General features: G+C 47.2%; 1 protein-coding gene across 2 annotated transcripts in view; it reads right to left on the reverse strand.

Moving 5' to 3' along the window:
• KCNQ4 (potassium voltage-gated channel subfamily Q member 4) overlaps positions 1 to 16112 on the reverse strand; it is a 60468-nt gene that overhangs the window by 22679 nt on the left and 21677 nt on the right. For both annotated transcript variants that reach the window (XM_037827551.1, XM_037827550.1), the window contains exons 2-4: positions 1155 to 1245; positions 375 to 501; positions 6 to 181 (exon numbers count right to left, since the gene is read on the reverse strand). In XM_037827551.1, the coding sequence (XP_037683479.1) occupies positions 6 to 181; positions 375 to 501; positions 1155 to 1245 (394 nt within the window). The remainder of the gene's footprint in view (positions 1 to 5; positions 182 to 374; positions 502 to 1154; positions 1246 to 16112) is intronic.

Raw genomic sequence — 16112 nt, forward strand, 5'->3', positions numbered from 1 at the left:
CGTACCTTGCTGTGCGCGTAGACCACCGAGCCGAGCAGCTTCCACGTGCCGCCGCGGCGGTCCATGCGCACCATGCGCAGGATCTGCAGGAAGCGCATGCTGCGCAGCGCAGACGTGGCGAAGATGTTGCCCTGTGTGCCTGCGGCGATGACGGCCACCGAGGCCACGAACACGATGAAGTCTGCCGGGGCGGGGGTGGCGAGGTCAGGCCGGCGCCAGGGAGCCAACCCACCCGCGTCAGGACCCGGGGTCGAGGCTTCCTGGGGCGGGGGCGCTGGGAGCGCGACTGGGAGGGTCCGGTGAGTCGGTGTCAGCAGCCAGTCAGGGCCAGGGTGTCACTCTAGGGCTTAGGGTCAGGGGGCAGGCCTTATTACCGATGACACAGAAGGGTTTTCTGGCAAAGCGGAAGCGGCCCTGCCATCCTCGGTAGCGGCAGCAGCAACCGGCCGACCACACACGGATGATGTACTCCAGGCCAAACACCACAATCATCACGAACTCCTGTGGGACCAGGGGCCTGGTTTCTGGTTCCCACTCTCCGGACCAGGGACCAGGTCACACAGCACCTACCTAACTAGAATCTTTAGGTTTAAGTGACCAGAAACTCCTCACACCACGGCTCCTGGAGGTAAGGTAAACCTGGGGAGGATTCTAGAAGAGCAGATGGCCCCTTCCACATCCTCCAAGGAGACTGAATGCCGTATCTGTCCCCCTCTGCCCTCACTGCTCCCATGAGCTGCCCGGATTTTTCTGCCTGCCAACCTACCCTCTCAGCCCAGCCATTCCAGACCCTAACCCTGACTGGGTGACAGAAGGGGTGGCTGCCCATCAGCTGTTCCCCTCTGAGGTGCTTCTGTTTAGAGGAGAAAAAAACACAACCACACCAGGGATGGAGTTAGCAGTTTCTGTCCTGGGAAGGGGTGGGGCTGATTGACATCTCCTCTGCGCCCATCGTAAACCCTCACCTATGGTCCCCAAATACCTGCTATATAAGCCAGGGAAAGAAGCCCAGAGAGGGGCAACCACCAGCACAGGACACACAGCACAGCAAGCCACTGTCTGAGCCTTTTATGAGAAGATTCTCTACCTTCAGCCGTCAGCCCAGAGCTGCTACTTCAAACAGCCTCTCTCAGACCCAGGCTTCTGGCACTCACCAAGATGAGGAGACACTCGTTGGCAAGTTCCTGGTGTTCCTGAATGGTGGACAGCACGGACAGCACCAGGCAGCTGAAGACCAGCAGAAATCTGCAATTGCAGCATGAAAGAAAGGGTGAGACTGCTGGAGGGACAGTGATACCTTCTCACCAAAGCAGAGAGAACTGTTCCTCTGTTTGATGCGGAATCAGGCAGGCCTGACTATTTAGGACCATGTTTTCTAACAGTAATAACAGGATAGCTGAGGATCCTCTGGTCGGGTTTGGAGAATGAGAGGAGGAGGGACACAGCCTGAGAGGGAGAATTGTTTGGAAAGCAGAATCAGAACCAGAGTCCCCTGAAGTCGTGGCTTTGTGCTAGACACCGGGGGAAGCCCCAGGCCCCAGGTTGCAGAGTTCACAGACGCCTTAGAACCTTCTCAGTTGCCCCTTGATGTAGGGAGCTCAGCTGTGAGAGGCAGGTCTCTGGACTGGCAAGCGGAACAGACTGGCTCAGGGTCCCACACTCAGGAAACTCCTCCAGACTCAGCCACCCACAGCTGGTGCCCTCCGTCCATGGCTTGGGTCTAAGGTTGTTCTGAGAGAAGTGCCCCAGAGGGTCAGGGAAGGTCAGTGGCCAGTGAGTGCACACACCTCCACCCCACCATGAACTCCTCGGTGGACTTAAGCAGACGGACCTCATCTGTAGAATTCTTATGGAATTTAATAACGACAGATATGAAGGAAAAGAGGATCAGGTCAGACCGACAGGGAGGGAGGGATGCAGAGGAGAGGGTGTGGGGAGGGGAATCAGGCAGTGTGGAGCCAGACCTTTGAGGTCTGCAACACCCCTGAGGGCCCTGGGAAGCTACCAAGTGGCCCAGAACCATGTTTAGAAATGAAAGGAACTTTAGAACCCAACTTGTCTAACTAGTCCCTCAACCCCAATTGCACCATGAGGAAACTGAAGCCCAGCAAGGGAAGGAGATTCACCCAAAGTCCCCCAGTATGTCCAGGACAGAGTTTAGAGCCAGGATTCCCAGCTTCCCAGTGGGTAGGGAGCTTCCCATGGGAGAGGAGCTGGTGGCCTAGGATGTGGTAGTTTGGAGCTGTTAGGTACCCAGAAAAGGCCATGTTCTTTTAATCCATTCCTGTAGGTGCAGACCTGTTATGGGTGAGACCTTTTGATTAGGTTATTTCAATTTGAGATGTGACCCATCCCATTCAAGGTGGGTCTTAATCCTTTACTGGAGTCCTTTATGAGAGGATAAAAGATAGAAAAAGCTCATGGAGCTCAGAGAGAGAAACACCCAGATAAATTTGGAGAGAGCTTAGAGGAAAAGCCCTCTAGAGAAAGCACAGAGAGAAAAGCCCCAGAGATGCTAAGAGATGATCTACAGAAGCTCAGAGAGGAGGCCACTGGGACCAGGAACTGAAAGCAGTGGAATCCCAGAGCGAATGATGAGCAGACACTGGCTATATGCTTTGCTATCTGACAGAGGAACCCCAGATGCCAGCAGCCTATCTTCACAAATGTTATCCTCCTGTTGATGCCTTAATTGGGACATTTTCATGGCCTTAGAACTGTAAATTTGTAAACTAATAAATCCCCATTGTAAAAGCCAACCTTTTTCTGGTATGTTGCATTCTGGCAGCTTTAGCAAACAAAAACAGAAGATATGTGAGGGAGGGCAGCACGAGAGGCTGCAAATGCAGCAAAAGGGAATGGGGCTGAACTCCAAGAAGCACTCCTCCCTGGGATGGGGTATGTCTGCACATGCACGTATCCTGGAAGACACCTAGGAGGGAATGGGCTTCTCAGGAAATTCCTTGTGAACTGACCTACCAGCCTTCCCCAATGTTCCCAGAGTCTCCCACCTCTGCACCTTTGCTGACACTGTACATCCTGCCTAAAACACCCTCCCTCACCATCTGAGCCTGCTGTGACCACCTTTCACCCTTATCCATATGCTACCTCCTCTGGAGAGCCCTCTGTGATTCTCACCACCATTTTTCCCTCTGGAATCCCCTCTCAAAGTTTGCCTCTCTTGCATGTGGCTCAAGCCACTTTCTGCATGGCTTTGTGTTCATGTTTCAGGTAGCAGGAGCACAAACTTGGGGTCTCAGAGACCTGGGTTCCAATCCCAGTCCTGCTACTGTGTGGCCTTGGGAAAGTCGCCTTACTTCTCTGATCTAGGCTTCACATCTGCAAAATGGGCTGCTGGTGGCATGTAAAGGGCATGGCTCTGACCAGGCCCACTCAGAGCTCCTTGGACAGAGACTCTCAGCCTTCTTGGAGGGCAGGGTCTGGGGCTGTGTTCCTACAAATGCCCCTATGTTGAGGAGGTGGCAGGTGGCAGTAAAATGAGTGATAAGCAGTCCTCCTTGACCAGTTCCAGCCAAGAGCTGAGTCAGCGAAGACCCAAGGGAGAGGAGGGGAGGACAGTACCAGCTCGGCATGTTCAATAATTAACCACCGAAAACGCGGAGGCCACTTCCACTGGGGATAGGGACTTACAGCTAACACAGGGTTTGGGGCTGGAAGGGCCCTCCCTGCAGTCATCTTATCCAGCCCCTGCCTCTGAGAACAGCTGCAGCCACACCTTCTTCCTGGGCCCCTCGACAGAAGTTTGTCAGTCCCATTTCTCAATCTTTAGAGACCTCAGATCCTCTGGTAGAAGTGGACCATGTGACCATGGTGGGGGCTTCCTACTGGGCATTCTAAGAATTTTTTCTAAACACTTTTCTTTCCATGTCAATAGATATCTATAGAGAATCCATTTCACAAGAGATTACATGGGGAAAAAAAAAAAGCAAATTACAAAACCTTAAAGGGCAATTTGAAAGCAGGGACTTGAATAGATATTTGCACACTGATGTTCATAGAGGCATTATTCACAATTGCCAAAAGACGCAAACAACCCAAGTGTCCATCAACCAATGAGTGAATAAATAAAATGTGGTACCTACACACAATGGAATAGTATTCAGCCATAAAAAGGAATGAAGTTCTGATACGTGTGACAACATGGATGAACCTTGAAGATATATTGGGTGAAATAAGCCAGACCCAAAAGGACAAGTATTGTACGACCTCACTGATATGAAAAACGAGAATAAGTAAACTCACAGAGTCAGAATCTAGCATCTAGGTTACCTGGGGAGTAGGTGGATGTAGGGAATGGGGAGTTAATGCTTAAATTGTACAGACTTTCTATTTGGGTTGATCATAAAGTTTTGGTAATGGATGGTGGTGATGGGAGCACAACACTGAGAAGGTAATTAACTGCACTGAATTATATATTTGAATGTGGCTAAAAGGGGAACTTTTAGGTTATATTTATGTTACTAGAATAAAGATTTAAAAAAAAGAAAACCAGGACTGTGAACACAAACAGTGAAACCGATTGTAAACAATAGACTATAGTTAACAGAACAATTATAAAAGTTCTTTCATGAATTCTAACAAATGTACTACACTAATGGAAGGTGTTAATAATAGGGTGGTATATGGGAATTCTGTATTTTTGCATGATTTTTTTGTAAACCTACAATTTCTCTAATAAAAAAATTATATTTTTAAAAACCTTAAGGTCAATGTGAGCTTCATTTTAAAAATATAAATGCTTTTATATATATATATCAAAAGAATCAGCAAGGCTTATCTCTGGGTGGTGAAATTAAGAGGGATTTGGGTTATTTGGCAAATTTGCTTATCCAGATTTCCTAACTTTTGTTTTTTTTGAATAAGCTTGAATAACAACCAATAAAAGTTTTAAAATGCACTTCCCTAAAAATACCAACAGGAAAAAAAACACTTTTAATCCTGCGCCCATCCCTTTATTCCAATAGCCTTTGCCATTTAGCAGGTGTGAGGGTGTGGCCGCCTCTCCCCTGGGCTCAGCTCCTGTGTCCACCTGCCCATTCGGCACCTCTTCTTGGATGTCTAGTGGCCTCTCGAACTAAGCGCTTCCAAAAACAAACTCTTGATTTACCCTCAAATCTTGCTCCTCTCCGGTCTTCCCTATATTGGTAATGGCACCACCATTCACCCAGGGGCTTAGGCTGAATAGCGAAGAGTTATCCAGATTTTTCTTTCTCTCACCCTTCACATTCCATCCTTCAAGCAAATTCTGCTAGCTCTGCCTCCAGAGTATAGCCCCAGACAGACCATGTTCCAGCACCCTGGCTAAGCCCCTCCATCTCACCCCTAGCTACTCTTCCTGCTTGCACTCGTGACTTACCATAATCCGCTCTCTTCAAGGTATCCAGAGTGATCTTGCTAAAATGCAAAAGCCGGAAGCCATCACTCTTCTCAAAAGTGGCCACTGGGACATTATCTTTCCACATAGAAAATTCATTCATCCCACAACAATATCACAGAAACTTAAATCATTTCAGTAACAATAGTTAAGTACAAGATCCCATCAAAATCAATTATAGACGTGGTCAGTCCTAAGGCATAATTCTCCTTTAGCTGTGGAACTGTGAATTTAGAACAAGTTATGTGGAGGCGGGGCAAGATGGCAGACTGGTGAGCTGTATGTTTTAGTTACTCCTCCAGGAAAGTAGGTAAAAAGCCAGGAACTGCGTGGACTGGACACCACAGAGCAATCTGTCTTTGGGCATACTTCATACAACACTCATGAAAACGTGGAACTGCTGAGATCACCGAAATCTATAGACTGAGGCCAGACACCAGAGACTCTGAGAGCAGCCAGCCCAGCAGAGAGGAGACGGGCATAGAAGGAAAACAACACGAGAAGCTCCAAAGTAAAAGCAGAGGATTTTTGGAGTTCTGGTGAACACAGAAAGGGGAAGGGCGGAGATCAGGCCTTGAGGCGCATATGCAAGTCCCGAAGCAAGGCTGATCTCTCTGCCCAGGGCACCTTTCCTTAATGGCCCTGGTTGCTTTGTCTATTAGCATTTCAATAACCCATTAGATCTCTGAGGAGGGCCGTGTTTTTTTTTTTTTTTTTTTTTTTTTTTTTTTTTTTTTTTTAAATCCTTTTTGCTTTTTCTAAAACAATTACTCTAAGAAGCTCAATACAGAAAGCTTCAAAGAATTGAAATTTGGGCACGTCAAGTCAAGAGCAGAAATAAGAGAGCTCTGAGACAAAAGGCAATAATCCAGTGGCTGAGAAAATTCACTAAACAACACAACTTCCCAAGAAAAGGGGGGTGTCCGCTCACAGCCACCATCCTGGTGGACAGGAAACACTCCTGCCCATCGCCAGCCCCATAGCCCAGAGCTGCCCCAGACAACCCAGTGTGACGGAACTGCTTCAAATAACAGGCACACACCACAAAACTGGGCGTGGACATTAGCCTTCCCTGCAACCTCAGCTGAATGTCCCAGAGCTGGGAAGGGGGAGCAGTGTGAATTAACAGAGCCCCATTCAGCCATCATTTGAGCAGACTGGGAGCCTCCCAACACAGCCCAGCAGCCCAGAACTGCCCTGGGGGGACGGCACTCACCTGTGACATAGCACAGTCATCCCTCAACAGAGGACCCGGGGTGCACAGCCTGGAAGAGGGGCCCACTTGCAAGTCTCAGGAGCCATACGCCAATACCAAAGACTTGTGGGTCAGTGGCAGAGACAAACTGTGGCAGGACTGAACTGAAGGATTAGACTATTGCAGTAGCTTTAAAACTCTAGGATCATCAGGGAGATTTGATTGTTAGGGCCACCCCCCCTCCCCGACTGCCCAGAAACACGCCCCACATACAGGGCAGGCAACACCAACTACACACGCAAGCTTGGGACACCAATTGGGCCCCACAAGACTCACTCCCCCACTCACCAAAAAGGCTAAGCAGGGGAGATCTGGCTTGTGGAGAACAGGTGGCTCGTGGACGCCACCTGCTGGTTAGTTAGAGAAAGTGTACTCCACGAAGCTGTAGATCTGATAAATTAGAGATAAGGACTTCAACTGGTCTACAAACCCTAAAAGAACCCTAGCAAGGACAGCAAATGCCACGAGGCCAAAAACAACAGAAAATTATAAAGCATATGAAAAAACCAGACGATATGGATAACCCAAGCCCAAGCACCCAAATCAAAAGACCAGAAGAGACACACCTAGAGCAGCTACTCAAAGAACTAAAGATGAACAATGAGACCCTAGTACGGGATATGAAGGAAATCAAGAAGACCCTAGAAGAGCATAAAGAAGACATTGCAAGACTAAATAAAAAAATGGATGATCTTATGGAAATTAAAGAAACTGTTGACCAAATTAAAAAGATTCTGGACACTCATAGTACAAGACTAGAGGAAGTTGAACAACGAATCAGTGACCTGGAAGATGACAGAATGGAAAATGAAAGCATAAAAGAAAGAATGGGGAAAAAAATTGAAAAACTCGAAATGGACCTCAGGGATATGATAGATAATATGAAGCGTCCGAATATAAGACTCATTGGTGTCCCAGAAGGGGAAGAAAAGGGTAAAGGTCTAGGAAGAGTATTCAAAGAAATTGTTGGGGAAAACTTCCCAAATCTTCTAAACAACATAAATACACAAATCATAAATGCTCAGCGAACTCCAAATAGAATAAATCCAAAAAAACCCACTCCGAGACATATACTGATCACACTGTCAAACATAGAAGAGAAGGAGCAAGTTCTGAAAGCAGCAAGAGAAAAGCAATTCACCACATACAAAGGAAACAGCATAAGACTAAGTAGTGACTACTCAGCAGCCACCATGGAGGCGAGAAGGCAATGGCACGATATATTTAAAATTCTGAGAGAGAGGAATTTCCAGCCAAGAATACTTTATCCAGCAAAGCTCTCCTTCAAATTTGAGGGAGAGCTTAAATTTTTCACAGACAAAGAAATGCTGAGAGAATTTGCTAACAAGAGACCTGCCCTAATGGAGATACTAAAGGGAGCCCTACAGACAGAGAAACAAAGACAGGACAGAGAGACTTGGAGAAAGGTTCAGTACTAAAGAGATTCGGTATGGGTACAATAAAGGATATTAATAGAGAGAGGGAAAAATATGGCAAACATAATCCAAAGGATAAGATGGCCGATTCAAGAACTGCCGTCACGTTTTTAACGTTGAATGTAAATGGATTAAACTCCCCAATTAAAAGATATAGATTCGCAGAATGGATCAAAAAAAATGAACCATCAATATGTTGCATACAAGAGACTCATCTTAGACACAGGGACACAAAGAAATTGAAAGTGAAAGGATGGAAAAAAATATTTCATGCAAGCTACAGCCAAAAGAAAGCAGGTGTAGCAATATTAATCTCAGATAAAATAGACTTCAAATGCAGGGATGTTTTGAGAGACAAAGAAGGCCACTACATACTAATAAAAGGGGCAATTCAGCAAGAAGAAATAACAATCGTAAATGTCTATGCACCCAATCAAGGTGCCACAAAATACATGAGAGAAACATTGGCAAAACTAAAGGAAGCAATTGATGCTTCCACAATAATTGTGGGAGACTTCAACACATCACTCTCTCCTATAGATAGATCAACCAGACAGAAGACCAATAAGGAAATTGAAAACCTAAACAATCTGATAAATGAATTAGATTTAACAGACATATACAGGACATTACATCCCAAATCACCAGGATACACATACTTTTCTGGTGCTCACGGAACTTTCTCCAGAATAGATCATATGCTGGGACATAAAACAAGCCTCAATAAATTTAAAAAGATTGAAATTATTCAAAGCACATTCTCTGACCACAATGGAATACAATTAGAAGTCAATAACCATCAGAGACTTAGAAAATTCACAAATACCTGGAGGTTAAACAACACACTCCTAAACAATCAGTGGGTTAAAGAAGAAATAGCAAGAGAAATTGCTAAATATATAGAGACGAATGAAAATGAGAACACAACATACCAAAACCTATGGGATGCAGCAAAAGCAGTGCTAAGGGGGAAATTTATAGCACTAAATGCATATATTAAAAAGGAAGAAAGAGCCAAAATCAAAGAACTAATGGATCAACTGAAGAAGCTAGAAAATGAACAGCAAACCAATCCTAAACCAAGTAGAAGAAAAGAAATAACAAGGATTAAAGCAGAAATAAATGACATAGAGAACAAAAAAACAATAGAAAGGATAAATATCACCAAAAGTTGGTTCTTTGAGAAGATCAACAAGATTGACAAGCCCCTAGCTAGACTGACAAAATCAAAAAGAGAGAAGACCCATATAAACAAAATAATGAATGAAAAAGGTGACATAACTGCAGATCCTGAAGAAATTAAAAAAATTATAAGAGGATATTATGAACAACTGTATGGCAACAAACTGGATAATGTAGAAGAAATGGACAATTTCCTGGAAACATATGAACAACCTAGACTGACCAGAGAAGAAATAGAAGACCTCAACCAACCCATCACAAGCAAAGAGATCCAATCAGTCATCAAAAATCTTCCCACAAATAAATGCCCAGGGCCAGATGGCTTCACAGGGGAATTCTACCAAACTTTCCAGAAAGAACTGACACCAATCTTACTCAAACTCTTTCAAAACATTGAAAAAAATGGAACACTACCTAACTCATTTTATGAAGCTAACATCAATCTAATACCAAAACCAGGCAAAGATGCTACAAAAAAGGAAAACTACCGGCCAATCTCCCTAATGAATAAAAAAAAAAAAAAAAAAAAAAAAAAAAAAAAAAAGTGGCCACTGACTTCCCATCACACTTACAGAGCAAAAGGCAAACTCCTCAGTCTGTCCAGCAAGCTCCCGCCCACTCCTTGAACTTGATCTCCTGCCTCTGCCCCTCGCTCGCTGCACTCCAGCCACTCTGGCTTCCTTGCCGTTCCGGAAACACACCCAACATATCCCCAACCTCCAGGCTTTTCCCTTGCTTTGCTGTTTGCTCCCTTTCTCCATTCAGGTCTCTATTCAAACGTCACTTCCTTGCACCCCTTCTCTAAAACAGTGGCCCCATCCCCACACTCTTTCCTATTACCTGCCTGATTTGATTTGATTTTCATAACATTGTTGTAAGACTGAGCCAATGAGTAGCAGGAACCAGCATTAAACATACATCAAAACATCATGTCACCAAAGTCCCCAGTTTGTACCACTGAGGAGGCTCCCAAACCTCAAATCACATTCGTTCCTGAGCCTGGGGTTCCTCAGCATCCTTCCTGAGAAGGGACAAGAAGACAGGCCTCTGATCTTCACCAGCTCCATTCGGCCACTGCTCCTTAAAAAGCCCCTGAACTTTACCTCTCCCTGCCTTTATCCACTGGCTGCAGTTTCTTCACCCCAGATGCTCAGCATATTTGAACAGATGTACTTGGTCTGATAGAGAACATCCTGTGTTCCAGACACCTGCATAATAATCTCCTCCACCTTCCAGAGGAGCAAATGGGACCCCAGGAGGGACAGACTTGCCTGGGATCACACAATGCTTCAACAGCAGAGCCGGGGCTCAGGCTGAACCCCAAGCTCAGGCCTTCAGCAGAAGGAGATGAATGATTGGAACTTAGGGTTGGAGGAGACAGGGAGAAGGAGCCCTGAGCTGAGGTCTGGCTGAGTCTGCCAGAGCCAGTAAGTGACTTCATTCATTCAACAAATAAGGAGTGTCTAAGGATTGTCCCCAGCCCCCTGTGGGGCCTCAGTTGCTCTGTCTATACTTGTGTAACACATGGGAGCTGGTAGAGAAGCCAGACTGGCAGCCATTTTCGGGAGCATCTTTGCCCATCATGTCTGGCCATAATTTGGAGCACAGGTTCTCCCTTTGCCCAGGTCAGAAGGCAGAGCTGAGACCAGCTGGGATGGATGGGTGCTGTCTGGTTGGCTCTTCCCTGGCTGGATGAGGTGGGCAAACACGAAGCTCATCACCACCCTTCCTCCACTCTCCAGTTCAGGGACCATCCTGCCAATTCAGGAAGGCAGCAAGATTGGGGGTGGGGGTGGGGTAGGAATAGGCAAATGGTTCGCTTAGATCTATGGTTCTCAAATGACAGTGGGCATCAGAATCACCCAAAGGTTCTGGGTCCTATCCCCAAAGGGTCTGATATAGTAGGTATGAGGTGGAGCCTGAGAATTTGCTTTTCTACAGTTCCCAGGTGATGCTAATGTGGCTGCTCCGGGGACCACACTTTGACAATCACTGATATAGTTGCTGGGAGTGGTTAAGGCTGATTCAATTATTAGCCACCTCAGGGATTTTTAAACTGCAGACGTTCTCCTTCCCTCGCCTAACCTCCTCAAATCACTACCCAGAAAAGAGAATAAAAAGTATTTACAAAGCCCCCTTAGGGAACTATGGAAAAATGTGGAAATATTAAATTTCCCCAGTTGGGGAACTCCTGATATGCCTGCAAGCATTGGGGACCGCCAGCTCAGTGGGCCGAGCCTCAATCTTGGGGCTTGCCTTTACAAAGCTTGATACAAAGGAAAGGCTAAGCCTACTCATAATCATGCCTAGGAGTCACCCCCAGAGGGCCTCTTTTGTTGCTCAGACGTGGCTTCTCTCTCTAAGCCAACTCAGCAGTAAACTCACTGCCCTCCCCCCTACATGGGACATGACTCCCAGGGGTGTAAATCTCCCTGTCAATGTGGAACATGACTCCCGGGGATGGACCCTGTATCATGAGGTTGAGAAAGCCTTTTGGAACAAAAAGGGGAGGAAAATTGAAACAAAATAAAGTTTCAATGGCTGAGAGATTTCAAATGGAGTCTAGAGGTCATTCCGGAGGTGACTCTTATGCATTATATAGCTATCCCTTTTTAGTTTTTAGTTGATTAGAACAGTTAGAAGGAAATATCTGAAATTGTTAAATTGCAATCCAGAATCCTTGATTATTGAAGGCAATCGTAAAACTATATCACTTATATGGTGTGTTCGTGTGATTGTGAAAACCTATGGCTCACACTTCCTGTACCTAGTGTATAGACAAATGAGTAGGAAAAACTAGGGAAAAAAGTAAATGAATAATATGGAGGAGGGGGAATACATTTTGAGTGTTCTTTCAACTTCAATTTTTATCCTTATTTTTGTTTTTTGGGGTAATGAAAATGTTCAAAAATTGACTGTGGTGAAGAATGAACAACTATACAATGATACTTTGAACAATTGTTTTACACTCTGGATGACTGTATGGTATGTGAATATATTTCAATTAAAAAAAATGGGGGAGGAGGGGTATGGGATGCTTTGAGTGTTCTCTTTTACTTTTATTTTTATTCTTATTTCCATTTTTATTTTTTATTTTAGGAGTGATGAAAATGTTCAAAAATTGATTGTGGTGTTTGAATACACAACTATATGATAAAACTGTGAACAACTGTTGTACACTCTGGATGACTGTATGGTATGTGAATATATTTCAATAAAATTACATTTAAAAAAATTCACTGCCCAGAAGCAGCCATGGGGCAGGACGCAGGGAAGCCCTGCTGGGGAGGCAGGTCTTGGCACCATCGGCTTCACCCCTGATTCACTGAGTGACCCTAGGTAGTGACGATAGCTTCCCCTGCTGCCTGAGGGCTCTGTATTGGCCAGGCGCTGTGGCAAGCCCTCAGCATGCACATTCTTAACCACCTCTCTGCAGCTCCGTGGGGGCAGTGCCACAATCACCCCAGGCTTACGAGGCTCAGGAAGGTATACTACAATGGGTGCGCAACTCTGAACATACCCCAAACCCTAAATTGTACACTTCAAGAGAGCAATTTTGTGGTATGTAAGTTACATCTCAATAAAGCTGCTATTATTAATTTTTTTTGATGACAGAAAGAAAGGTATACTAACTTCTTCAAAATCATAAGGTCAGCAAATGGCAGAGCCAGAACCTGAACTCAAGACCAGGCCATACTATCTCTCTGGACCTCAGTTTCCCTGCCTGCAACATGAAGATGGGGAGCAACTCAAGGATGGTTAAGGTCCTTTCAGCCTTGTGACTTTCCAGCAGTGGGATGGAAGAGAGAGGGTGGACCATCGGCCTTCTTCCAGATTTCCCAGGGATGTCCATGGAAGGACAGGAGCTGGGAGGATGGAGAGATGAGGATATGATGAGGTGGGTCACTCAGCAGAAAAGATGTCACCTAACCTCTCTGAGCCACATCCACATAATAAACATTAAGCCTGGTTCACTGTGAAGTCCAAAATGAACAGTCCATGTCCCCAAGGAATTAGACAAGTATAACCCAGTGGTGACATGATGCACAAGGTGATGACAGTGTGCCCAGAGGATTTAGACTTCAGCAGAGCCAAGGGGGAGGGATGAGGGAAGACTTCTTGGAGGAGGTGACATCTGAATGCCAGGCAGAGGAAGCAGGATGTGCAAATAACAGAGATGTGGGAGCCAGAGGGCAGCTCAGGATGGCCAGTAGTTTTCTGGATGGTGAGTGGGGGCCTAAAATGAAGGGGACAGTGGAGAAATCAGAGAGAAGGCCAAATGGAGGGGCTTTGAGTGGCATCCTCAGGCATTCTGAACTTTACCCTGACGGTAACCAGGCACCATTGAGAAAGGGAATGACATGATCTGATTTGTGTTTCAGGATCATCACTCAGGCATAGGGTGGAGCATGGATTACAGGAGGTGACATCAGGAAAACCAACTAGAAGTCTCCATGATAATTCAGATGAGAGATGATAGACTGGGATTTTGGCAGTGGGGAACAGAGAGAAGTGAATGGATTGGAGAGAGTTTTAGGAAGTAGAATTTACTGATTAACTGGAAGTGAGGACAGCCAGGGAGAATGGCTGCTTTGTTTCTGATTTGGGCACCAGGTGCATGAAAGTGTTGAGAGAGCTGAGATAGGGACCCCTGTGGAGGAGCAGGTGTCGGGATGATGGGCTCCATTTTGGACATGTTGAAATGGAGAGGGCTGTGGGAGATCGGGCAAAAACTCAGTTGGATATGAAGACAGAGACCTGGGCCAGAAATGCAATTTGGGGGACATCAGTGTAGAGGTGGTGACGGAGACCATGGGAGTGGCAGGGATGGTCCAGATAGCACATGGCAAATTTCGAGGAGGACCCAAAGGGAGCCCCAGAGGAGCAGAGGGAGGAGAGGCCTCCACATGGGCTGGGAATCTGCTGCCAGAGATGGGAGGGAAACCAGAGAGAGAGGGGTCAGGCCAAGCGAAGAGTGTTGCAAGGAGGGAGGGGACAACAGTGTCAAATGCTGCCAAGAGGTCAAGTGAAATAAGGCCTGAAAAATGTCCTTTGGATTTGGCGACAAGTTGGTCACTGGTACCTTGGCAAGGGTGGCTTTGGAGGGTGAGGAGAGCCAGAGCAAAGAGGGGGACTGGCAAGGAAATGGGGACAGTGAGTGCAGACATAATATGTAAAGAAGTTTGACTGCAAAGAGTAGAGGCAGAGATTGGTAGCTGAAGAAGGACACGGAGCACAGATTTTTTTTCTCAGGTAAGAGACTTGAGTGCATTGTGGCCAGAGTGGAAGGAGTCAGGTGAGAGGGAGAAGTTGGAGATGAAGGAGAAAGGGGGTGATCAACGGAATGAAGTCCCCAGAGAGGCTGGAGGCTGGGTTCTGGAGCGAGGAGAGGACGCGGCTTGACAAGACCCACTTGACCAACTTGCTTCCATGGTGACAGACTGAAAGGGGGGGACGGTGAGCCGAGGGAGGTTGGGGTTGGGCAAGAAGGCGAGCGAGCTCCCACCAGTGCCTTCTTCCTCCGTGAAGAGGAGACATGGTCTACTTCTCAGAGTCGGGGAGCAGGGTGGGGTGAGGGGGTCTGAAGAGGAGGAGAAGGTTTGAAAAAGTCAGTGTGACCAGAAGTGGCTAACGCAGGGCTATGCCCCAACAGAGAGGATGAGTGAAAAGAGAAGGCTGGTAGCCGGCAGATGCTCACCACATGCGTCTTTACGCTTATGCTTGGCTTGTTTTTAAGGCTTGATCCTGAGGAAAGAAGTGGCCTGTAGGGCAACCTCGTCCTCCCCCAGGCAAAAGTTAAATGCAGAACCAGGCCCTGCCTCCTCCTTTCTCCTGGTCCTCCTTCCTTCCCTGCCTTCCTCCCTCGGTGTCCCTCCTCCCGCACAGAGCACTGCCAGTGCCTGGCCACCCTGCACCCTGATTTCTGCATCTGGCCTGGGCCACGTGTGACCCCTGCCCCGCTCCTCAGACCAGGGACCCAAAGGCAGGCCTCAGGGGGGGAAGCCTGGGGGCTATCGATGCCCTCTCAGCCAAGGTTCCTGGAGGGCAGAGGCCGTGACCCCTCCACCTTACAGCCTGCAGTGGCTTCCTAAACCCCAAACTGAAGAAGGGACTTCGGTTAGACTTCAGAGACACTGCCAGATGGGTGCGTGCAAAGCGGCCTGGCAGGCCCCAGACTCCTCTGGAGAGAGCAGGAACTTATTTTCTCTTGTGGGGGGTGGGGAGGTGGGGTGAAGAGAGGGGAGCAGTAAGCCAGGTCTCAGAGCGAGGCTCTTTCCAAGAATCCTCAGGGGCTGGGAGAAGTTTCCCCTGATCCAGCGATTCTAAATATAGCAAAGGTAGCAAGACCACGTGACCCAGGGCCCCACACCAGTGTGGCTGCTGCTGCCGCCACCGATGGCTCACTACAGCCTTTCTGGGCCAGGGGCCTGTGCTGGGGCTCAGGGCTGAGGCTGGGGCTGGGGCTGAGCTGAGGCTGAGGGCTCGATGGAGCCTCCGTTTCCCTGTCGGCAACATGAATGTGGGGGGCAGGATTGCCAAGGATGGTAAAGTTGCTTCAGTCTCGTGACTCTCCAGGAGTGCGGCGGGAAGGAGAGGGTTGGCTATCAGCTCAGTTCCAGATTCTTGGAGGGATGTCCCTAGAGGGGTAGCAGCTGCTAGTACATACAGTGCAAACCATGAAAACATGCCCCTTCTGAGGACCAATTAGAAAAAGGCTTCCCCTTTAGCCAGACAACTTAGAAAAAGTTGACCCCTGTAGATGAACCAATTAGAAACAGATGTCCCTTGCTCTGGGCTGACCCATCCCTGCCAAGGTACATCCGGCTGAGCAAGGCTGGATTTC

The sequence above is a fragment of the Choloepus didactylus genome, chromosome 2, assembly GCF_015220235.1.
Source record: "Choloepus didactylus isolate mChoDid1 chromosome 2, mChoDid1.pri, whole genome shotgun sequence".
NCBI lineage: Eukaryota > Metazoa > Chordata > Mammalia > Pilosa > Megalonychidae > Choloepus > Choloepus didactylus.